General features: G+C 38.6%; 1 protein-coding gene across 1 annotated transcript in view; it reads right to left on the bottom strand.

The window, feature by feature from the left end:
- Nucleotides 1-311: 311 nt before the first annotated feature.
- The window catches only part of LOC108441830, a 33,558-nt gene continuing 7,487 nt past the window's right edge, over nt 312-26,382 (bottom strand). Inside the window, exons 4-16 of the mRNA XM_017721556.2 lie at nt 26,119-26,248; nt 25,871-25,920; nt 23,879-23,984; nt 22,598-22,756; nt 21,649-21,766; nt 21,498-21,538; nt 20,767-20,892; nt 19,850-19,938; nt 19,214-19,372; nt 18,529-18,725; nt 16,148-16,277; nt 5,618-5,802; nt 312-1,849 (exon numbers count right to left, since the gene is read on the bottom strand). Of these exons, the coding sequence (XP_017577045.2) occupies nt 1,666-1,849; nt 5,618-5,802; nt 16,148-16,277; nt 18,529-18,725; nt 19,214-19,372; nt 19,850-19,938; nt 20,767-20,892; nt 21,498-21,538; nt 21,649-21,766; nt 22,598-22,756; nt 23,879-23,984; nt 25,871-25,920; nt 26,119-26,248 (1,674 nt within the window). The 3' untranslated portion in view covers nt 312-1,665. The remainder of the gene's footprint in view (nt 1,850-5,617; nt 5,803-16,147; nt 16,278-18,528; nt 18,726-19,213; nt 19,373-19,849; nt 19,939-20,766; nt 20,893-21,497; nt 21,539-21,648; nt 21,767-22,597; nt 22,757-23,878; nt 23,985-25,870; nt 25,921-26,118; nt 26,249-26,382) is intronic.

The following is a 26,382-nucleotide window of genomic DNA, read 5'->3' as shown; positions in this document are numbered from 1 at the left end:
TAGACAGTTACGGAGGCAACATAAAATGTGTTATTTTCAGTAAATACAACCCCATTTCCAAAAAGGCTGTGCAAAATGTAAATAAAAGCAAAATGCAATGAGGTGTAAATAATTTCAACCATATATTTCATTAACATTAAAACATTAAAAATACAATATACTATTGTTTTTTTAATACATTGAATTTGATGCCAACAACATGTTTCAAAAAAGTTGAGACGGGGGCAACAAATGACTGGTAATGTGCTAAAAAAAATGCTAAAAAACACACCTGGTGGTTAATTGGCAACAACTTGGTAACAAATTGGCAACATGATTGCATATAAAAAAGTGTATCCCAGAGAGGCTCACCACCCTGTGAAAGAGCAAATAACATTTCTCAATGTAAAACAGCAAAGAACCTGGGTATTTCATCATCTACAATTGTCATGCTGCAGCAAAGGGACAACAGAGGTCACAAAGGTAACTGGAGGAGATTTAAAATATCCAGTAAAACCTCAACTGAAGCCCAGATTGCTGATGGCCAAATTAGCAAATGGTCAGAGAAACAAGAGATCGAAAAGGTTGTGAGGAAAGAACATTTATGTACATTGCAAGTCACAACAGACAACATAAGCAAAGTAGCACAAAATGAGTAAAGAGTTCTTACAACACCCAGCATACATTGCACAAATACATCATACAAGCATTGGAAATCGCAATAAATCTTTAGTGTTAATCTGGTTACTGATGAAAGCATCCACGCTGCAAGCCAACATTAGTGTGACGGATCTTATCAATTTAGTTTCTGTTGAAGAATGCCATGCCTGTGGAGGGCAACGTATCCAGGTGTGGAAAAGAAGAAGACACAAAAACTGGCACAATAGATAACATCATAACCCTGCACATAGAAAATCTCTCATCTCTAACATTGTGGCTGTCGTTGCTTGCCACTGCCACTGGCGCCAGGTTATTTATGTTGCCAGGGAAATACCACTGTCAATCAATATGTGATCTAACATGCCCACACAGTAATTAAGCAGAAAGCAGCTCTGAATTTCTGGAGCATTTATCTACTATTAAATTGTTTCAATTATGTTTCATTTGTTCATTTGTTTCATTACTTAAAAAAGTATTGAAAGCGCAACTGGGTGTCACTGTGTACTTCCTGGTTGGTAGAATTTTTTCTGTATTTCAGAGAGTAACAGAGAAGGTAATGAGTAATGAGTCTATTTCTTCCACAAAGTAGTAAGTAAAGTAATTTTGCATAATATACTGCATGACTGATGTAAGTAGGCATGTTTACAAAAGGTATCGATTTGATATTGGTCCAAATCCTTTTAAATTAATATTGAATTAAAAGCACTTTGTACAAGTGTCAAAGCATCAACACATAGCACCACCAGCACAAAAGAGGCAACTCTAACCCTTATTATCTAGAACACAGTCTTTAAAAATTAAAAAAATGAATAGGGTGGCATGATTACACCCAAGCAAGGACCTGACGGATGCTAGGAAAAAAAATTAAGGGCAGGTTCAATGACATACAAAATTAATCAGATAATTATCTTACTGAAATATGGAATATCAGCCAAATTAGATAAACAATGAAAACCACAGTCGTTTTGGCAATGTGTGACTGCATATGGCTCAATAAAGAGTGTTTCTGACAGTAGCATGCCATGTTTACTGTGGTGCTGATCCATCTGATCCCCTCATGGCTGTGGTCTGATGGCATTGAGGGTGCTTCAGAGATGGCTGCAAGTCTAGCTTGCGCAGGATGACCAGCTGAGAAAATGGCCTTTGAAGGAGAGCAGCTAGCTCATCCTCAGTGCTCCCCACCACACTCACCCCATTCACCTCCACCAGTCTGAAGAAGACAGAAACAGTCAGTATTCCTCAGAAGTGAGACTTAGTAGCTATATCTTCTCAGATCTTATTTAGTCATATGTCAGAGCTTACTCAGACATCACACATTGAATTGCATTTGCTTTACACTTACTGGCTACTTTATTATGTACCCTCCACAAATATGAACACTCTGGCAAATGAACATTCTTCATTACTTATCCTCTTATGCTCTATTTTATTTTCTCAGATCTAATTTAATTATTGGTGCACTTTGTAGTTCTACAGTTATAGACTGTAGTCCATCTGTTTCTCTGCACACTTTGTTAGCCCCCTTTTACCCAGTTCTTCAATGATCGGGATCCCCCTAGGACCATCAGAGAGCAGGTATTATTTGAGTTGTGGGTCATTCAGCAATGCAACCACAGTGATATGCTAGTGACATGTTAGTGGGTTGCATAGAGAACCCACAAAGTGCACCTATATTATAAGCAGACCTGATAAAATGGACAATGAATGCAGATACAAGCCAGGACTAATAAAATAAAGGTAAAGGTAAAACTAAAGGCCACTGAATGTACATTCTGTATCGACAGCTTAAAGTCAGCACCTTTGACATGTTTCATTCTAATGTCAGCTAATGGCAAATGGTGACAAACCTGTACACATAACTAACTTTAAAAAAAATTAAAATCATAATAAAAACACTTCTTATGTCTTCTTACATGCAATGTTGTTCAACGGTTTGGAAATCAAATCTTTTTAACAATACAAAAGTTATACAGATAAATGTATAAAATTAATTTGCTTTGTTAGTCCTGCACAGTTTCACAGCTTTCAAATAATTAGCAAGAAGTTTCTAATATATTCAAATTGGTGATTAAATCATGAAGCAAATTGACACTTGATTGTAACATATAATTACAATATATAATTTACTGTATATAATACTATACAACTTTACATAACTGTACAATATGCTTGAGAAAATTAAAAATGCTGTCAGGTACATAGTATATAGATGTCAATTTGCATTTATAAGCTATAAATGGCATATAAAATATCAAAAATTATTAATATAACAAGTTTTTCTAAACTGTAGCATTCACAATTGTGGTCTCCACTGAATGTCAATATGTATTCAATATAATTTCTCTGCTTGTTTCAATGACTTACAAGTGGGAAATATCAAATTATACTATGCGTTTTGTTAAATGGATAGTTCAGCCAAAAGTACTCAGTAATGCATTGAAGCGAGTGAGGGAAAAAAAACAATACTTTACTTTCTTGCAAAACGTTTTAGCTAGCCACAACATTCCTTTAGTCATTCCTTCTGTGGTCTGAAAGCACATGAGAATACACTACAGATCACTGATTTTAATTCAAAGGTTGGTTATAGGTTTCATTTGTTAATTATCTACTTCCCAGAAGCCTCCACAATATGTTACTAAAATCACTTGCACAGTACTGAAACAGTCTCACACTACTGTATGTGTCATCACAGGACTTTTCATCACAGGACAGTTACTTGCAATAACTATATCACAGACTTTTCCTTAGCCCTAATATATTGTGTACCACCTTAAAAGTGACTTTGATTTGTGCTATTTGATTTGGTACTTTTCAAAGGCTTATTTGAAACTTTGCCAGCAACAGAAAAAGCTCTTTTAAGCCCTTTTTATATTTTTTCACTGAGTGAGCATACTTCTTCATGTTCCAGGTAGCTGCCAATGCTTTTTTACACAGATTCCACTTCCTTTAGACAGTGGATACACATGCTTTCTCCTCCCACTTTTGGTCTCTCTCTCTCTTTCTCTTTGCCATGTCTCATAAACTTTGAATCAAAGTACATGTCTGACTCATGTGAGTTTCAAAATCATCCATGTGATTAATTTCCAATCCCTTATTGTGAGAGTATATGTATATATATATATATATATATATATATATATATATATATATATATATATATATATATTCTTGTTTAATCTGTGCCTCTCCACTCACTTCACCATTCAAGTTTTACATTTCATTGTTTTCTTGTTATGCTCCCAGCCTCCTACCGATTACCATAGCAACAGGGTGAAAACCGGAGGCCTGATGGAACTTCTGTGATCCTTAGTGTACAAAAGGCTGGAAACTTTGGGATGAAGAGCCAATTAGAGTGTCAGTTCTTCAAAAAAGAAAACATTCTGAATCTCTGGCAACTGCTAAAGGTAAGGTAAACCCTTGGCTGCAGTTAATTGCCAACAAGTTTCTATTTGGAATGTGACCGGTGAGGTTGTACCCACCTTCCTGGTTCTCTCCCTTTCCTTTTCTTTATTTTCTGTGTGGGTGTAGTTTCCTCTTCCCTCATAGGCAATCAAGCAAGCATCTAATTACATGGCATGCTATAAGAGGACTGTTTACCTGTGCTGGCTTTGCCTGGTTACTCGTCTCCAAGATTCATTTTACTTAATAATTTCTTTCAGACTTTTTGTTTCAGTGAATCAAATGTCTGAACATTCAAATTATGTTTGTAAATCAAGAGTGAGTTAACATTGCCACACTTTACTACACTGCAGAAAAACATGGTTGTAAGATTCTACCTATAATACTTGAAGAACATACTTATCCACTTGTGTTGGTTTTATTGAAGTCTGTTCCTACAAAATGCAACCTGATGAAGAATTGGGTTGCTGTTAAGCCGCACTCTTTAACTGGTCTCTGTAATCAGACTACATTCGGCGCTCATTATTGTAATCACAAGGTCAGAAGGTAGCTAGCAGGTTAACAGGCTCCTCCAGTAAAAATTAGAGGCAGGATTTAAGTTAAAGTCTTTATTGAAGGACTCAATGAAAAGATGTGGAAAAATGTTGCCTGAATGGCTGTTAGAAACAATGCAAGGCATTACCTCTAGCTTGCCATTAGGCTCACTTTTTTAAGGGCCTTTTATTTATTTATTTATTTATTTTCTCTAATATACTTTATGTACAAAACATTTGTAATTCATTACTGGGTGAAATTTAACATTAATTATTTCTTACTCACAAAAAATAATTCTGAAGGAATTGTTTGTGAATGTTAAGAAAGATTAATGCTGGCCATATAAGCAGTAATGCATATGGAAAACTTCTATATGTTGAAATTCTGCGAACATTACAGCACTACTCTTGTTTCAATGTTAAGTATATGATTGAAACAAGGGATTAAATTCCTAAAACACAAAGAAAATTGGCCAATCAGGAACAGTTTTTCTCTGTGGTATCTAGGGACGTATAGCTAAGTGAGCTTTTCTATTTGTTAGTAATTCAGGAGAAGAAGAGATTCAATAGTGTTTATGTCATATGAACAGCAGAAACAGGCAGTTACACTGTACAATGAAATTCTGTACAATGAGATTACCTGTCAGTATAATTAGAAAGTGACATAAGATTTAAACAATGATGTTTTGATTTCCAAAGGGTGGGACAAATTTTGTGAAAAAACATCACTCTGAGATTAACACAGTCACTGATTGTGAATACGAGTGGCAGCCTAATCAATTTACCACTGAGGTGGCTTTTTTCCTCATGTTTTGAAATTTATGGGACATTTTTAAAGCCTAGCTCTAATAGTTCACCACTGCTTGTAAGCAATATTAGATTTCATGCCCCAATACAAAATTGTGGAATCAGGTATTAACTCTGAACCTGTACATACTTTCAAATCATATACAATGGCTTGCCAGAACTAGTCATCATTTTGCAAGCACTATTGAATCTTAAGCCAAACATGGGCTATATTCATAGCATTGTGTGTTGTAAATTACCTGTCATTGAGGCAGAGGTTACTGCTCTCGGAATGTACCACCTGCAGTCCATTACCTTCCACCCAGTGAGCAGTGAAGTTATAGTGGCTGTCTGGGCCTGCTCGCTCCTCAATGGCCACCAGCATGGCAGGACACTCTGGAGACACAAGCTGTGCCAAAGTGGATTTCTTTTTTGCTGCGCTTTCCTACAAACAATACATGCATAGACAGATATATCATAGAGAACCAGGGAAAACCAAAACAGCAACTACACTGTACAGGAAATAAAAGGCAACAAAAGCTCAATTATCCATTAAATAAGCATTCTATGTTGTAAAACTGAGGATATGCCTTCTTGAAAATGATCAAAGTCATTATCTATGCATGACTGAGGGGTTTATCAAGTGAAATTGCAAATCAGTACTTACAATCTTACAATCCTGATGTGTGCATTAAGTTACTCTCTATGAAGTTGGTCATGTAAGTGTGATTACACTTAAATAGTATAGAAAAACAACCTCTAATGGCTAAAAAACTGTGTAATGACTCATGAGATCTTCACTATCAGCACTAAATAGGTGGATGTATTTAAATGTACTTGTTTTGAAACATCACAAATCCAGTGAACTGAGCATATATGGTGTCATCGTTCCTAGAACACAATTTTAACATAACATTTTGGTGCACTCCGAGATCACAATACAGGGGTAACTGCTCTGTAGCTATTTAGTTCATTTAGTTCAGTATCTGTGCAAAGTAATTTTCCAGGTATTTTGACTTAATTTGTTAGAAATCTGTGGCTCACCAAACCAAAGTCAAAATGTAAATGTGTACAATATCTGGCAGACATCTTGTTTTGAGATCCCACAGCCATTTCAAATACATCCTAACAACTTAGTGTTTTTAAGTTCTACTAGCTCCATAAGACGCGTGGTGCTTGGACCCCAGTGATCGCCACTGATTACATAATTTGTAGACAATCACTTGGCTCTTACAGCGGTGATGACAGCCCAAAGAAATCAAAGTTTTCTGCACATATTTCTGACATACATTTCAGAAAGCTACTGAAGAAAGTAATCTGAATATGCGAAAACGACTGTCTCACATTTTGGTATATTTATCTTAGATCTGATTGGCCTATAAAAATAAATACTACATCTTGGGTGACTGAATAAAGACTGTGAACTGCTGCTCTGTTGTGTTTGGGGGAGAGGTAGGATTCTCTCTTAGCAACAGACACCCCTTTTATAAGTTAAAAACACCTAATTCATATCTCTATTCAAGAGTGGTGAATTGATTATATGGACTGTAAGAGAAAAATAAGTTCTGAAAAATGTATAATGTTTACATACTGAATCGAAATAGTTTTTTCATGGGCCCTTTAAATCATACTGGGTCATGTTGTGCTGTATAAAGCACTATAACTTTTGAAAAGCAGCCCTCTTTGGGCACACCTATAGAAATTCACAAGCTTCTTGATGATGGGAGACTGTGTGTTTGCCAAGCCTAGGATTGTGTTTCGCAAGAGTAAGCTTCTGGGGCTTGGTTAGCAAAGTGTGGTCAATGCTAATGTTAAAAGTGGTGTGCTGTCAGTTATAATAATGGGTTTGAGGGGGTACTCCACTATAAATCTGTGTTTGAGCCAAAAGCTTTAATAGCTATGAGCCTGTTAGCCACTGAGACTGTGCAACATGGTGACCACCAGGAGTCTGGAAAGAGGGAATAATCAAAGTGAGTCTGACTGCTGGGAGCCCTTGGCCCACCACAATTGCAGTATCATGACCACCTTTCCCACAGGAACAGGGAAACCTAATCTGTGCCTGCAACCACAGCTACCTACATGGCCTGACGGGAAATGTATTATTATTATTATTATTATTATTATTATTATTATTATTGTCAAGAAACTGGCAGAAAAGAGGACAGTACAGAATTTAATAGGATATGTTTTAGCAGTTCTAAATGAGACAATAGCTGTCATTTCTTTCTGCTATTTGAACATATTTTTTTGTATACAGAACACAAAAAGAGGCCCAGCACACTAGGCATACAGTTGTTTGGGCATTTTTGATTGAATTCCATCTATTTGTTGATTTTCTAAGTGAAAATATGTTAACACATCCGCTACATAGAACACATTTTTGCATCTGTTATGCACAATTAGTGTTTACCTGCATGCTAGTATTAATTTTCCCAGCATGCTAAATTCAGCATATGATCAGGAATTCAGAAAGAAAACAGATATAAGTGCATTCCCTGTACAGGATGTGCTCATTTTCACTAAGAAAATCAACATGTAACATGTATTTTGACTGCTGGTGTTCAAACTCTTGCATACAAACTTTTGTATGCTTGCCTGAACAAATACCACAGACTTCTCTCCTGCTTTCTTTTCCCTTGTTCTTCCTTGACGCTCTGCTACAGTCACAACAGATCCCAAAGATTACAGCGAATGATGAAATATTTCCTTATTGATGGATAATCTCAGACAAATAAACAGCAGTCTGCTCCTTATTAGGGCCAAACTGAAGTAGTTCCCAGACTGCTTCGTGCCCTGACCCATGCCTTTGACTCTGATTAGGTCATATGATAAACATTAGCACCACTGCCTTTTTCCCACCAGCTCAGCACCTGAATGCCATGACCTGAGGGCAGCAACGTGACAACTTTTTTTTTCTTTTTTTTTCTTTTCTTTTTTTTCAAAGCTCAGCCTGCGTGTGTCCTTTCATGGCACCTCATTAGGCCTCCGCCAAATGGATGAAAGAAACAAGCGGGAGGGGGTGGGAGAGGAGGTTTAGGAAACACAATGCAGATAGCTTTACACTCAAGAGGGTTTCGACTACTGCAGGTTTTTGTGACACTTTTGCTTTTGTAAAAGGGGTTGCATTGTGCTCACTACGCTGTTAGGGGCCATCTGGCTAACACTAAATAAAAAAGTACTCAGTGGCATTGTCAATTTTAATGACCATGCATGGAAACAATGAATATAAACATTCGGTGGGGTCCAAATGTCCTTTGACCACATTGAATATATATATATATATATATATATATATATATATTTTTTTTTTTTTTAAATAAAACTTGAAAAGAAACAACAGAACATTTACAAAATTTTTAAACATTTTAAACAAAGAAAAACAAAAGAAAACTGTAAAATATAGAAATATTCACGATTCTGCACTATTACTAGGTCACTGGCCATGTTGAGGCCTTTGAAGAAAACAAATGTCAGATTTTATTGAGGACTGTGTTCAGATAACAGAATTCCATTTATAGATAAGAGGCATTTGCACAAACTTATGGAATTCATGCCAGCTCAACTGAATTCTGGCATTAAAGGAAAGAAAGACAAATACTAAAAAGTTCTGAAATTTAGGTTAAAATTTCAAAGACTGTTTTCATTCAGATTTTTATGCTGATACCAGGTTTTGCAATAAGCATCCTTCCATTCATTTAGCAAGGAATGTAAAACAGAAGCATTTTGTCTAGTCTAGGGCTGCAACAAACAAATATTTTGACAGTCGGATAATTGATCAATTACTGAAACAAATAATCGATTATTCAGATTATGAATCAGTACATTACCAAAATACGTTTATGTAGCTGTTAGCTTTTAAATTTATGTGGATGTTGTTTTATGCACTTGCTAACTTAGAATCAAGAAAATAAAGATGAATAACACAAGAATTCACTTTTAATAAACTTTCCTGCTAACTTTATAACCAAGAATGTGCAAAGTCGCAGCAATAAAATATAACAAACTAAATCAGTTTTTCTTTAACCAAGTAAAAAAAAATCTATCTAAATTTAAATTTTAAATGTAACCAGCACAGTCTGTGCTCTGTTCATTCTGCTGTCTGTCTAAACTCTGTTGAAAATCAATTTTACAATCAGGTCTTTACTGAAACAGAGGAAAGTCCACCTCTGTCCATGCACCTGTAAGAGTCTCGCTCTCCTCTGAGAGCAGATACTCACTGCTGCAGAGGAAGCGCACTCTGATGGAGCAGATGGGAAAGTGGCGAATGTTTGAGGTGATCTTCTCTAGAAACAGTTCAATTTGAATGACATCATGTAAACGCTTCATTTCAACAGTAAGCTTTTGTTCAGCTTCACTCTGCGTTCACAGAGAACTACCTGCTTAAACTGTTAGAGTTACACAGAAAACTGTGTAAACACTCTCCTCTCTTGACGCTTGCCTTGACGCTAAGACGACGCCCCAAGCGACGCAGTGTTTTTTTAGTTGACTAAGTCGAATTATCATTGCAGCCTTAGTTGTCTCAGACTTTTGGACCCCACTGTATAATGTAGCATATTAAGTACACACTCAGAAAATATCCAGTGAGCGGCAGTTGTGTGGACAAAAATGCCTTGTTGATGTGAGAGGTCAGAGGAGAATGGGCAGACTGGTTTGAGATGATAGAAAGGCAACAGTAACTCAAATAACCATCCAAAATCTCTGAATAATGTTTCCAACAGCTTTTTGAAAGTATGCCATGAAGAATCAAAGCAGTTCTGAAGGCAAAAGGGGGTCCAACCTTTTACTAGCAAGGTGTACCTAATAAAGTGGCCGGTGAGTGTATAACACTATTATTGCAATGATTATTACAAGTGCACCAGATTTGATTTGCTTTCTTATTCTTTTTTAGAGAACATTCAGCTTCTAACATCTAAATGCTTCTGCTAATGAATAGGCTTACTCAGGTTTTTTATACATAATTCTCTTTTATACATAAAACTCACATTGTCACTGTTTTGCTAGCCAGTGTAGACCAGAGAAGAATAGGCTCCCTATTTGAGTCTTGTTTCCTCTTTAGGTTTCTTCCTTGCTACTGCATGGCTTTCTCCCAAGAGGCTTGGACTCAAATTACTGTAATCATGCTAAAGAAATAAATGTAATTTGAATAATTCTAGACTATCCATCCATCCATCCATCCATTATCTTCCGCTTGTCCGGGGTTCGGGTCGCGGGGGCAGCATCCTAAGCAATGAAGCCCAGACCTCCCTTTCCCCAGCCACTTCCGCCAGCTCTCCAAGGGGGATTCCGAGGCGCTCCCAGGCCAGCTGGGCGATATAGTCGCGCCAGCGTGTCCTGGGTCTTCCCCGGGGTCTCCTCCCAGGTGGACTCGCCTGTGACACCTCCCGAGGGAGGCGTCCAGGAGGCATCCCAACCAGTTAGCTCGAACCACCTCAGCTGGCTCCTCTCGACGTGAAGAAGCAGCGGCTCTACTCCGAGTCCCTCCCGGATGACTGAACTTCTCACCCTATCTCTAAGGGAGAGTCCAGACACCCTGCGGAGGAAACTCATTTCGGCCGCTTGTATTTGCGATCTTATTCTTTCGGTCATTACCCAAAGCTCATGACCATAGGTGAGGGTGGGAACGTAGAACGACCGGTAAATCGAGAGCCTTGCCTTATGGCTCAGCTCTTTCTTTACCACAACAGACCGGTAAAGAGCCCGCATCACTGCTGACCCAGCACCAATCCGCCTGTCAATCTCCCGCTCCCTTGTACCATCACTCGTGAACAAGACCCCGAGATACTTGAGGCAAGAGCCTATCCCCGACCCAGAGAGGGCTCTCCACCCTTTTCCGCCTGAGAACCATGGTCTCGGATTTAGAGGTACTGATTCTCATCCCAGCTGCTTCACACTTGGCTGCAAACCGATCCAGCGAAAGCTGAAGTTCGCGGCCTGATGTCCCGAATAGGACCACATCATCTGCAAACAGCAGCGATGTGACCCTGAGGTCACCAAACCGGACACCCTCCATCCCTTGACTGCGCCTAGAAATTCTATCCATAAAAATTATGAATAGAATCGGTGACAAAGGGCAGCCCTGACGGAGTCCAACTCTCATTGGGAACGAGTCTGACTTACTGCCGGCTATGCGAACCAAACTCCAGCTTTGTTTGTACAGGGCCTGAATGGCTCGTAGCAAAGAGCCATGTATCCCGTACTCCCGAAGCACCTCCCACAGAATACCCCGGGGAACACAGTCGAATGCCTTCTCCAGATCCACAAAGCACATGTGGACTGGTTGGGCAAACTCCCATGAACCCTCCAGAATCCTGGAGAGGGTGAAGAGTTGGTCCAGTGTTCCACGACCAGGGCGGAACCCGCACTGTTCCTCCTGGATCTGAGGTTCGACTATAAGCCGGACTCTCTTCTCCAGTACCCCTGCATAGACCTTGCCAGGGAGGCTGAGGAGTGTGATTCCCCTGTAGTTGGAACACACCCTCCGGTCCCCTTTTTTAAAAAGAGGCACCACCACCTCAGTCTGCCAATCCAGTGGCACCGCCCCCGATGTCCACGCAATGTTGAAAAGGCGTGTCAGCCAAGACAGCCCCACAACATCCAGAGCCTTGAGGAACTCAGGGCGGATCTCATCCACCCCTGGAGCCTTGCCACCAAGGAGCTTCTTAACTACCTTAGCGACTTTTAGCCTATTCCCATGTCCCCAGACTCAGCCTCCTCACTGGAGAACGTGTCGGTGGGATTGAGAAGGTCCTCAAAGTATTCCTTCCACCGCCCAATGACGTCTTCAGTCGAAGTCAGCAGCACACCATCTCCACTATATACAGTGCTAGTGGCACACTGCTTTCCCCTTCTGAGTCACCTGACGGTTTGCCAGAATCTTTTCGGAGCTGACTTAAAGTCAGTTTCCAAGGCCTCACCATACTCCTCCCATACACGGGTTTTTGCCTTGGCGACAACTGAAGCCGCAGATCGCTTGGCCTGTCGATACCTGCCAGCTGCCTCTGGTGTCCCACAGGCCAACCATGCCCGGTAGGACTCCTTCTTCAGCTTGACGGCATCTCTCACCTGGGGTGTCCACCACCGAGTTCGAGGATTACCGCCCCGACAGGCACCAACTACCTTACGGCCACAGCTACAGTCAGCCGCTTCAGCAATGGAGGAACGGAACATGGCCCATTCTGAGTCAATGTCCCCCACCTCCCCCGATATCTGGTCAAAGTTCTGACGGAGGTGTGAGTTGAAGATCACTCTGACAGGTTCTTCTGCTAGACGTTCCCAGCAAACCCTCATTATGCGTTTGGGCTTGCCTGGTCTGACCGGCATCTTCCCCCACCACCTGATCCAACTCACCACCAGGTGGTGATCAGTTGACAGCTCAGCTCCTCTCTTTACACGAGTGTCCAAAACACATGGCCACAAGTCCGACGACACGACTACAAAGTCAATCATTGAACTGCGGCCTAGGGTGTCCTGGTGCCATGTGCACTTATGGACATCCTTGTGTTCAAACATGGTGTTCGTGATGGACAAACTGTGGTTTGCGCAGAAGTCCAAAAACTGAACACCACTCGGGTTCAGATCAGAGAGGCCATTCCTCCCAATCACACCCCTCCAGGTCTCACTGTCATTGCCCACGTGAGCGTTGAAGTCCCCCAGTAGGACAATAGAGTCTCCAGGAGGAGCACTTTCAAGCACCCTTCCCATGGACTCTAAGAAGGCTGGGTACTCTGAACTGCTGTTCGGTGCATAAGCACAGACAACAGTCAGGACCCGTTCCCCAACCCGAAGGCGTAGGGAAGCTACCCTCTCGTCCACCGGAGAAAACCCCAACATACAGGCATCGAGTCCAGGGGCTATGAGAAAGCCCACACCTGCCCGCCGCCTCTCACCATGGGCAACTCCAGAAAAGAATAAAGTCCAGCCCCTCTCAAGGAGATTGGACCCAGAGCCCAAGCTGTGTGTTGAGGTGAGCCCGACTATATCTAGCCGGTATCTCTCAACCTCGCGCACCAACTCAGGCTCCTTCCCCGCCAGTGAGGTAACGTTCCAAGTTCCAAAAGCCAGTTTCAGCAACCGAGGATCAGAACGCCAAGGCCCACGCCTTCGGGCACTGCCCGATGCACAACGCACCGAACCCCTCCTACTGCCCCTCCCATTGGTGGTGGGTCGATGGGAGGGGAATTCTAGACTAACTGTGGATAAATGTAGCTATTATGATCACAGGCCATAAATACCAACTGGCCTATGTTACATAAAGAATCTGGGGGAATTGGTCAGCAAAAGCTGGACACTGGTGTCCTCTTACACTGAATGAATTTAACAATTGAATTCAATGGGGTTGAAGTCAAAGCTGTGTGAAAGCCATTGGAGTTCTTTTACACCAAAAGTGTCAAACCCTTTCTTTACAGATTTCACTTTATACACAGGGGCACAGTCATGCTTGAACTGGAAAGGGCCTCCCCCAAACTGCTGACACAAGGTTTGACGTAATAGGTTAAAATGTCTTTGTATGCTGCAGTTTTAACATTACCTTTCATTGCAATTAAGGGGCCAATCCCAAACTCTGAAAAGCAGTCCCAGACAATTATCCCTCCTCCACCAAACTTTACTGTTGGCACTATGTATTCTGGTAGGTTAGGAATCTGCTAACATCTGCCAAACTCAGATTTGTTCATCAGACTGCAAGATACTGATGTATGACTAATCACTCCAGAGGACATGTTTCCCCTGCTCCAGTATCTAGTGGCGACACTTAAGCTAATGTCTGGCAATTCACATTGTGATCTTCGACTTATGTGCAGCAACTCAGCCACAGAGAAAAAATCATGAAGCTCCTTATAATGCACAGTTCTTGACACAGTGATGACATAATTTTCTGAGGCAGTTTGGAACTCTGTAGTAAGTGATGCAACAGAGGAAAGGCAATTTTAACATGCTATTCAACTTTAGCACTTGGTGGCTCTGCTCTGGGAGCTTATGGGGATATACTCTGGGAGATACTGCAGATCTAGCAGAAATTTCAAAAACTGACTGGCACAAGTGGCACACTACAAGGGTGTGATTCAGTCTGCTGCCAGTGTTTGTCTATGGAGATCGCATAGCTACACAGGTGGAAAAAATTGTCTGTACCCTTCCTTTAAAGAAAGAAAGACCCATAATGGTCACTGAAATAACTTGAAACTGATAAAAGTAACAATAAATACAAATTTACTCAAAATAAACTAATCAGACATGCTTTTGAATTGTGGTTTAACAGAATCATTTTTAAAAACAAACTAATGAAACTGCCCTGGACAAAAATGATGGTACCTATAACTTAATATTTTGTTGCACAACCTTTTAAGGCAAACACTGCAATCAGGCGATTTTTATAACTCTCAATGAGACCTCCGCACCTGTCCACAGGTATTTTGGCCCGTTCCTCCTGATAAAACTGCTCCAGCTCCAGCACCATTGTGGATTTTTCTTTCTTTAATGGTACCAACAATTTTGTCTACGTGTGTATGTGATTTATTTTATACACGTCACCATTAGTGTTATAAGGCTAAAAAGTACCCAAAGAAAACTTTTCGGTAACACTTTATTTGGATAGTTCACTTTAGATGCTTTGTAGATACTTAATTTACTTTCAACTTACATTAAATTAAATATCTACTAAATTAACCAAAATTTTCTTTAACTGTAACACTGGTTCTAAACCTAACCCAAACCTTTACCTCAACCCAAAACCTAAACCCAACCCTCACCCTCGTCCTAGCCCTAACCCTGTTCCAAATCCTAACCCTACCCCACCACGTTTAGTTTCAACGGATAGTTTGTTAATAATATGAACATCTGTAGATAACCTATAGGGGACTATAGTGGACTATCCAAATAAAGAGAGACCAAACTTCCCCCCAGATATACACTCACCGGCCACTTTATTAGGTACACCTTGCTAGTAAAAGGTTGGACCCCCATTTGCCTTCAAAACTGCCTTAATTCTTCGTGGCATACTTTCAACAAGGTGTTGGAAACATTGTTTAGTTGTAACAAGTGGTTATTTGAGTTACTGTTGCCTTTCTATCATCTCGAACCAGTCTCCCATTCTCCTCTGATCTCTCACACCAACAAGGCATTTTCGTCCACATAACTGCTGCTCACTGGATATTTTCTTTTTTGGACCATTCTCTGTAAACCCTAGAGATGGTTGTGCGTGAAAATCCCAGTAGATCAGCAGTTTCTGAAATACTCAGACCAGCCCATCTGGCACCAACAACCACACCACGTTCAAAGTTGCTTAAATCACTTTTCTTCCCCATTCTGATGCTCGGTTTGCACTTCAGCAAGTTGTCTTGATCACCTCTACATGCCTAAATGCATTGAGTTGCAGCCATGTGATTGGCTTATTGGCTGATTTGGCTGCAATTTGTTCAATTTGTATTTGTATTTGTGTTCAAATTTTCAATTTGTTATTTGTACCTAATAAAGTGGCCAGTGAGTGTAGCATTATTTTACCATTATCAACATTGCACATAAAAATTCATAAGAAACATGAAGATTCACTGGTCATTTTAGAGCAAGTAAATAAAATGGTGATATTTTGTAGATACTGGTGTAGATGTCAGTTTCTATAACCACCCCTGTAAAGTAATCTTGCTTGGTAATATTTAATTATGCAAAAAAATTTGAAAACCAACAGAATTCACTATAAAACCGTGATAGAATAGAATTCACTAGAAAATACAGAATTCAAGAGATGTGTGTGGTTATATGATTTACATTAAAAAAAGGATTGCTTAGTTTTACTCAACCTTAGCCTCAGCCTCCTCCAGTGCTGTCTGTAAGTAAGCCACGTGCCGATTGAGGTGCACCAGTGCAATCTCATCTTGAAACACCTGACAGTTCATCCTCATCTTTTCAAGCAACCTAACCTCTGCTCGCCTGGAACACAAATACACATGACAGGCAGTGCATTTAAATTCTATAAATAAAGGTCTTATAACCTGGTCAAGTTATTTTAGATCTTTTAAATGATATAGGATATTATGAGTCATGCGTCTTTTGGCTAGGAACGTAATAATGAGGTAAAGCACCTTCAAGAAATTCAAATCAAAGCATTGAGCGGTTTGGAACATGGTCTTTAAAGCTGCAAAAATGCAATATTCTGCACAAAGAAAGGCCTTCATTTGTCCAAGACTATGACAATTATGAGGAATGTTGAGGCATTAGTTTTGTTATTGTTGAAGAGGTTTGCTTCAGTAGAGTTCATATTAGTCCGGAAAAGGATGGCATGCCCACTCCAGGTAAGGGGAAAGGACCTGCCCCAGGTGGAGGAGTTTAAGTATCTTGGGGTCTCGTTCACGTGTAATGGGTAGAGGGATCATGAGATGGGCTGCAGGTTGGGACAGGTGGCAGCAGTAATGCGGTCATTATACTGGACTGTAGTGGTGAAGAGGGAGCTGAGCCAAAAGGCGAAGCTCTCTGTTTACTGGTCGGTCTACATCCCAACCCTCACCTATGGTCATGAGCTGTGGGTAATGACAGAAAGAACGAGATCGCTAATACAAGTGGCGGAAATTAGCTTTCTTTGTAGGGTGGCGGGCTACGCTCTATTTAATAGAGTGAGGAACTCAGTCATCCGGGAGGAGCTCAGAGTAGAGCTGCTACTCCTCCGCATTTAGAGGCGCCAGCTGAGTTGGTTCGGGCATCTGATCCGGATGCCCTCTGGATGGGACAAGACCCCGGGGTCGTCCTAGGCCACACTGGAGGGATTATATCTCCAATTTGGCCTGGGAGTGGCTTGGGGTCCCTGGGAATGAGCTGGAGGAAGTTGTAGGGGACAGGGTCATCTGGGATTCTCTGATCTCTCACCTGATACTGCGACCCTATCTGGACTGAGCGGTTAACGATGATGATGATGATGATGGGTTCATGTTTACAGAGTTGCCTTGAAGCCTTCAACATTGTGACTTAAACCTATGTGGCTGATCAGATAATAAAGAGAGGCTGTACATGATGCATGACTGTCATTTTTTCCGTCCTTTTATAAATGCTTGCCTAGAACCTGTGGTTTTAAGAAACGCCAGAATGAATCACAAACAGTGATGTTGAGACAATGCAGGAAATTTCTTGTGGAGCCTCATACTGAATCCTTTGTTCCAAATCCCTTTCAGCTTCTACCTTTTCTTTACTTCTACATCATCTCATAGACCAAAGTAATTTTCACTTCTATGTTCTCAGGCATGTTCTGTAATAAAAGACTTTTTGAGAGTTCACAGTTAAATCTAACATTCAGCACGAAGCTAAAGTTGCATGCACACACACACACACACACACACACACACACACACACACACACACACACACACACACACAGAGGTGAGACGAATACTTCAGGAATACATTTGTGATAATGCTAATAATAATAATATTATTAACAATAATACTAAATATACTCTAATTTTATTTAATAATGCACTTTGATCAAATACACTAAACGAATAACTTCATTTACAGCTGTGCAGTACCATCATTTTTCAGTATTACTTTGGCCAAAGCCACACTGTTAACAAGTAACCAATTGACAGTAATACGTCTGGACAGAATATGTTAACAGATCATGCATTAATTGTCTACTCATTAACATAATTGGGCTGTGTGAAAGACCAGATTACTCAAGTAATATAAAATACATTGTATGTTCTAAAGTTTGTAGACACCTGCTCCTTGCATACTGTTACTGTTGAAGAAAAAAACAGCATTTCCAAATTGGTAACTTTACAGCTAAAAATAAAGCATTTTTAATGTAAAAATGCTGTATTCCAAGTGATCATGGAACATTTCTGGTTCCTTTGTCATTGACATTCCATGACAAAAAATAAAGATATATGATTTATTTAACAGTGACAACACACAGATGGTATGCTTAAACATTGCTTGAGGGCTGAATGTAAAAAAAAAAAAATTAAATATTTTTTGTTTATTTAGCAGAGAGGTAATCTAAAGTGATTCTTCTAAACCTGTAAAAGTAGTCTGAATACTGCCTTGTGAAAATGCATCATGGACTGAATACATTCATGGGTGTGACTGAAATGGATTTCTACTTTCTCACTAGTATTACTGTAGGGGAAACTATTTTATTTACTTAGCCCAATTCACTATGATAACAGCACATTCTAAAAGGTACACCTACTTGTTTTTCTGCCCTGGTGCAGTATTAAGGTTGAGTCTCAGTGTCTGAACACTCTGTCTCTTTTCCTGCAGTTGATCCTGGGTTTGACTTAGACGTCTCTTTAGCTCCAGGCTGTCCAGCATTTCAGCGTCTAGCTGTCCGTCAAAGGTCTTCAGCTCAGAGCAAAATGCCACCAGACCCTGGTGAAGCTCTTGGACCTGAGAATCAAATGCATGCAGAAAGAACAACTTTTATGCAGATTAAATAGTGACTTAATTACAAAGCTGAACATTTGCACATGTGTGTCATAAACTAGCACTGAGAGAAAACAAACCAATACACAGACAAAATTATACAACCAATTATGTTGATCAATCAATTTACTTAGCAATAAAATAGGCCCAACAATATCATCCTATGCTGAGCCCACCAAAGACACTCGTTCAAGGACAACAGTGGTGTACATTCACTTCCCACACCAGATTGAATAAAACTTAAGCCAGCTTTTACTTCATATACACTTTTACCTCATATACATGCAATTTGTAATAGAAAAAAAACTTATAACAAGAAATGTATAACTACAAATATGTACATTTTAGTGAGATTATGTGGGTTTCCTCTTTTAAAAGAGTAACTAAACCCCAATACCTTATTTGTCTCTCTTCTTCAAAGAGAAGAAAATAGTGAAAATTGAATGGCATACTTGTAGGATGACATTTTTGAGCGAGTCCACTTGTTGATTTAGCTCTTGAATCTTCCCATCTTTGCTTTGCTGATTCATATTTTGGATGTTGTCTTCAAGTACACTTAATATGCTGCATTCAGGGGATTCTGGAGCATCGCTTGGTTTCTCTGGGAGAAACTGTATTGGAAGATGTAAAATCAGAGGACAAGCATTGATTTGCTTGAAGCAATTAGAGGAAAAAAGTTAACACAATTCTTCACCCTGAGTAGACTGGTAAATAGACAGACATCTTCCCTTTTTGCATGTGATCAATGACACTGCAAGCTAAGGGCGTCCTACATATCCAAGTCAGTCGTAGGTAGTAATCACAAAATCAGTTTATTTTCAAAGTGCAATATGTTCCTTTAAGCCATGGTGGTTTTTGACCGTTAGAATGCTTTGCTGGATTTCATTTTGAATGATATTAAAGCTTAATACAGGGTAAGGTGCTTCAAACCTCATGATGGACAATACCCGTTGTTGTTGACTCTCTATTGATGCCTTGCTTGTAGCAGAAATGACTGTTTCAAACCAAAACATTAGTGATGCACATGATGGAAATGATGTTGCTGGATTTTATCATCAAGAAAGAAATGATAAATCAGGTAAGGTCACCTTTTTACACAATTCAAGCTCCAGTAGCCTGGTCTCTGAACCCAGCAAGCTGCCAATCTGCTGGATCATGGAGAACTCTTCTGAACTGCCTTTAGAATAGTGAGATATGAAAAGAAATTATTTACTGATTAAAAGCAACAAGAGAGTGATTTCATTTTTGGGTACCACTTTCCAGACTTGAGTAAGGTGAAGCTAGTAAGGTTAATTTAGTTAATTGATTTTTAAATATAATTCTCCTTGAAAAATTGTAGTTTTGTGTCAGAGCAAACTCTCATGTTAAATGTGTAGTTTGGATGCTTTTTACATGCTTTGTTATTTTCACAATGATGGTGTTTTGTGTTCAGGTTTCCAAGTTCAGCCTTTCACCATAAATACTAGGTACAGAAGGGCAAGTATGAGTTAAGGATTTGAAGTCCTCAGAAACAGGTGATCCTAGTCTTATCTATACAATTTAATTGCAATGATACACAACAGTACATTTATTATAAAGGACTAGGTATAACTGATATCAATACATTACACAAGCAAAAATATTCGACTTAAGCTAACCTAACTAATTAAAGGCTTGAAAAAGCAGAGTACTGCCAGCTTAGTGGAAACCATTGGTTATTAGGGTGCTTGAGTTTTTTTGAGAAAGAAAGTTTGCATGAATACAGTGTATAAAACAAACTATTTTGAGAAACAATTTTATTAGAGAAACCGTGTAGCTTCAGTCATGAAAAATTGAAAAAAAAATACATCATAGTAACCGCAGTAACTCTTTCAGTTTTGATACTTATGTTCATTTAAAAGCAAATATTTTTCTAGATTACCATAACTGGAAAATACAACCAGAAATATAACACATAATTTTACTCAAGCACACACGTTTTGTATTTTATGCACCCTTGCTGTCCCAACAATTTTGAGGACCATACCTTTGTTGCCTTTCAAGCTGAAATGTTTCCTATCTTCTTTTATTCCCAACATTCTCAAGCAGGATTCCATGACTTTCCCAACACTGGTATCTTTTGGTGCCCTTAAATGAACAATCTGTTCTAAAGCTAAAACAACATAAGATAGACTTTACTGCAATAAACACTTCAAGCAAATAAAGCTTATATAAAATATGTCAAAAAAAACATGTTGAAAGCTAGTGAGACAGAAAAAGTGACAAGGTATTATGATTATCAGCGTTACAATTCTGTTAGAAAACATTAAATGTACTGTTGAAAAAAATGAAGTGTGAAGAGAAAAATTAAGTGTAATAGTGACATTTCATAACTTCTTAATTTAATTTATTAGCAAGCACAGCTGAGAGATTGTAATATCATGATATCTCAAGACATTTTGACAACACAATTCTTTTTTATACTATCAAAAAATTATGAATCTAGTGATCTGGACTCTTTTCACTTCACATACTGTGCCACAAAAAATCTAATGAAACAAGACCAGTTGGACAGTGCTTTGTGAGATTTTTTAAGGTGATATGAATGATATGCTTAGAAAAGCATGTGGTTATTGTGAAATAATTGATCAAACTCCTAATTTATCACTGCCCTACTAGCAAGTTCAACAAAAGAGATTTCATAGCGTTGTTATGAAATCTCTATTTGTGGTGGTTGTCTATGATAAATGAGGAAAATGTCAACATTATTAATGTTACCATTAATCGTGACTTCCACAAGATGATTTTTCTCTTTGTGTCTGTGAGAATAAAATATAGCATCATGTATAACAGGGTATAATAATGTTTGTAAAAATGATGAGCTAAACATAAATTTGAAATATTTTGACTGCTGCGGCTTGAGTCGCACCTGAATTTATGTGAATGTTGGTTCATGGTGACACAGTTGATCTGTGGTGAGGACTTTGACTTGGTCATGGACATTAAAGCAGCAGTAAATTTTTCAATGTTGTTTGGACCAAATGTTTCTATTGGGAAAAAAGCAGCATAAGAATAGCAAAATCTGAGTCTTGTGTATATCTTCAGTCTAATCCAGTTAGCAAATGACAACATTAATATACTATTAAAAATAAAGGAGGCAAGTGGCAACAAAATAGCTTATTTGGGGTGATGGCATAGATTCAATAGAGTAGGGATGTCAAATCCTGATCCTGGATCTACCTCCCTGCAAAGTTTAGCTCCAACTCTAATCTATCACACATGATCCAGGTAATAAGGGCCTATAGGGGCATCTGACTATTAGATCCAGGTGTGCTGGATCTGAACTCTCCAGGGTGGTAAATCTCCAGGAGATGGATTGAGCAAAAGACAGAATCCTTCAATGGACTGTTCTTTATAGATTTTCAGTTGGTGCCACAAAGTTTTCTTGAAAGGGTCTTTAGAGACAAAACTAGACAAACACTAGACAAAGCAATGACAAAGTACTAAACTATTATTTGTCTATAAAGCACTTAAAAGTTTGAAGTTAACAAACATCAGCCTAGCTAATTTGCTAACAGTAATTACTATAAAGAGATAATTGGAGTAGACTTGTAACATGGAGATCATGCATTATGTGATGTATGATCACAAAAGATTTTTTAATGTCATGTAGTTTGAAGAAAAAAAAATCCACAACAAAAGAACTTGCTGCTTAATGCAAGGCTTCTATGTCATTTAGAGTTTTTTCATTCAGTCAAGCCAAGAACCCCTCAGGAACCTTTACTTTTAAATGTAGGCAAAAAAGGAAATTGCACATATGTAATAAAATGAAAGTCATACACTATTTACTGCTTGGTTATAGTAATGGTTTGTATTACCTAGAAGGGAGTCAAGTTTCTGAGTGGTGGGATTGGGTGGGTGAAGCTCTTTGTAGATGGCAGACAGCAACTTCTCTCGTTCCTCGAGTCCAGACACTTGGAGGACATCCAGAATATTGAGGTCAATGCAAGCAATGTGGGACCCACTTAGTTCTGCCTCTGTAAAACATAACAGTCCATATCACGGCAATGACTTCACTTACATAATGTTTGCCAAACAGATGTAAGAAAAGATAAATATATGAATGAATGATCTGTGCAAGCATTGTAAACATCAATATATGGCTGTGTATGCATACTCATTGGCCATTTTTCCAGGTGCACCTTTGATATCACAATAGGTTACATAAGGGCTGTCCAGCTTTTTTGTCACAGTGTTTTTGTCACAACAGAGCTGCGTAGTCTACCAAAAACTAAAATCAGGTTTTCTAAGTGTTTATAAAAACAATCCTCTCAAATGGAATATTTCTATTAGGTATGACAACTTAATATAAAGTTAAATTATTCATAATTTACTCGTTAGTGTTTACTGAGTCAACTATCTAGCTAGCTGCATAAAGACGAAGGGCATATTGATAAGCAATACATTGTCCAAACATGCTGTTATGCCGCTATGGCATGATATGATGTTATGGCCTATTGCTTATTATTCTGCATATTTCAATACACTATTGTTTCACACATTAAGAAGAATACAGGTTAACATAAACCTAAAAACCAATGCAACACTTCCTTCAAAAGCATGTGAATGCTGTTCATGAACACATTTACCCCAATGAAGACTATATCAATTAAAATCAGACAGCTGAAGTGTACACAGAAGAAAACACCACCACCAAAACAATCCTAAAATATATGGCCACAGGGGGCGTGGAATTTTTTTTATTTATATCTTTGACACTTACTGTCGACAATGACAAAGCAAATCTTCTTCAACTCTGGCTTATATGTGTTTGCCTTTGAAAATGTGCATCCTCTTCTCTGTTGAGATATCAGATCTTCCTGTTACAAATCCCTCTGATGGCTTGGGCCCCATAAAACTCATAGGTAAATCCAGGACTCTCTACAGAATTAGCAAACCTACAAAGTGCACCTAGGTGGTAGATGAACCAGGTAAAATGCCCAGGGGTGAGTATGTAATGTGGACACTAAGTTTTGGTAAACACGCTATTCTAAATGAGGAAATTACAGATAATATGCTGTAGTCAATATAGAGACAGGCAAAGAAGGAGAGAGAGCAGGGTCTGCGTGACAGTAGCAAACATGCAAGCCAGATTCTACCTTTAATGAAGGGCAGGCATTTCTCAAGGCCAATGCTGCTGAACCACTGGCAGACCTCCTCTGTGTTCAACTCTGCCAGTGTTTTGGCTCGGGGCCTGTTCAAGTCCTGCAGAATGCATATGCACACAACAGCAGGCATGTGAGGTTTTGAAGAACCCCTAACACACAGGCTAAAGTAGACTGTAACAGCCCCATTTTCTTTTCTCATAGTAGAGCTTGAAGTAAATTTCTTATATACCATCCTCAATGGACACCTGCACAGACTAATTAATATTGCACATAATGCAATACAAATAATACTAACACGGTAAGCGGTGGTTTTCATGTCAATGTGTTCATTTAACCTTTTCCAAACCTCTCCTCATATTAGTCAGTATTATTTGATAATCTAATAACTTTGTTTTAAACATTTTGTTGTAAATCAGGTATTATTTATGGAATTTTAAATGCAAAGGCTGGACACATCCAGTAGAAATGTGGAACCAAACTGTGTTCCTCAGATAAGCACCTTTTTAAAATATGTATATATTTTTTTAATTAATTTTTGTTACATTTTACTGTATTTACATGTTGTTGCATTTATTCTAATGAGTCAGGTGTTTGACAAGTAAAAAAACAGTCACTGCTGAGATGATATAAAGTATTATATGTCATATTGCACAAAGTATTATGTCCACAAATTACTATACACATTTTAAATGAAATACTGAGTCTCATTGATCATTTCCTTCATCTAAACTACATAATGTGAATGAACACGTTAGACTCACTTTCACATTGCACTTGTGGTACACTCAGTGCTTAGGCTAATGTCAGTTGGACCAACTAAAACAAAAGAGTTTGGGATATTTTCACAGGGGTCAGCATTTTAAAAAAACAAAATGCACCCCAAGGGATCTATTTTCTCCCACAGTGTTCCACTTTCTTTTACAAATTCATTTTAACATTGATTTCATAATTCTGTTACTGTTGTCTTTCTTTTTGTGCCTTAAATTTATTTGCTCATGTACTAGGCTGCATTTTGTGATATTTAAGCAAAGAACTAAAATTTACTATTACATTTTTTGGTACACTTTTTCTTCATATAATTATTATTACTATCACTGTAACATCACAGTTCTTTATAATCTTTATAAGCTTACTAAAAATATATATATAATAATAAGTTGCACTCATCATTTCTTCTCTAATAATTTGTGGCTCCTTGCCTCAGTTACACCACCTTCTCAGGGTTATCTTCTCAGGTAAATATCAGTGCATTTTAGCACACTCTTCCAAAAACTGGGAGCACATTACAGCCAGAGTTCCTCTTGTATTAAAAATTTGATTTGTTAGTTGTATTAAAATAAGAGTTGTATTAAAACAACATTAACCAAACTTTACAAATCTTTTAACAGTGATTTTAGCTATTTTTGTACAGAATTCAAAAACACTAGCCAGTAATGACTAGCAAACAGATTTGAACACCTGTACACACATATTTTATATGATTGTTTGAATATTTATAATACAACAAAAAAGTTTTACTTCAAAACAGTGATATCTAACTGCTCCCTGACCATGAGGGACAGGGATGCAGTCTAACTTCCTGCTCTACAATGAAGGGGTGTGGCTAAAATAAGGCCCTGTCAGGACTTAAACTCTGTGTTTTGGTAGTGACATGATTTTTTCATTTAAAAAAAGAACTCAGGATACGTCTAAATATTTCAGCTTTAACTTTAAAAGGAACCAAAAAGGTTTTTTAAAAAATAATGGAAAAAACAGCAAATGAATATAAGAATATTTTTTTCTCACAAGTTGAAATTCAGGGGTTAGGATTTGGGAAAGCCATGTTACAGAAAAAACACTATGAGTGATAATTTTATATACACTTACTTATTACTATCTTAATTAATGTCTTGCATTTAAACAGATGACAACATAATTCAAATGAATATGTGACATCTGAATACTTCATATATAAACATTAATATTTTTTGCCACCCATCTTACGTGTGCTGCGAAGTTTCCATTCTGGTCCTTTGATTGAGGTATGTAGGATGCTGAAAGCAGTAAAATGAAAAAATATGAGCTTACTGATGGCTCTCATTTGTTCACCATTACACAATCCATCCTTATATTCTGCTGCTCGTATTTCTAGAAGAGTTAAGCAGAGGGTCTCTCTAGGTTAAAACACTGTGGATACAACAACAGAAAAGAAAAAGAAAAAAAAACAAAACAAGCCAAAAAAGTTTTGTTACCAATAGTTATTCTCCTTTGCCTTGGTGACCCTTCATCTTCTGAAATGTCATCTGCACTATGATGTATGGAGTAAAAGGTACGACTTTGTGGCATTCTTTCTCCCAAACTGCAAGACCGTGCAGCTGGTCTCTGTGGGCATTCATAAAATAATGTTTGTACAATAGACTGCTGGGGGTTAAATGTGAGTAATCTTACAAATTTGCAAAATGCAGTTGATACATCTGCAGGGTGTTTGCATTCATCCTCAAGTTAAATATAAAGCT

Source organism: Pygocentrus nattereri, chromosome 22 (assembly GCF_015220715.1).
Source record: "Pygocentrus nattereri isolate fPygNat1 chromosome 22, fPygNat1.pri, whole genome shotgun sequence".
In the NCBI taxonomy this organism is placed as follows: domain Eukaryota; kingdom Metazoa; phylum Chordata; class Actinopteri; order Characiformes; family Serrasalmidae; genus Pygocentrus; species Pygocentrus nattereri.
Note: the sequence above shows the minus strand (reverse complement) of the source record. Positions and strands in the feature narration are given on the sequence as shown.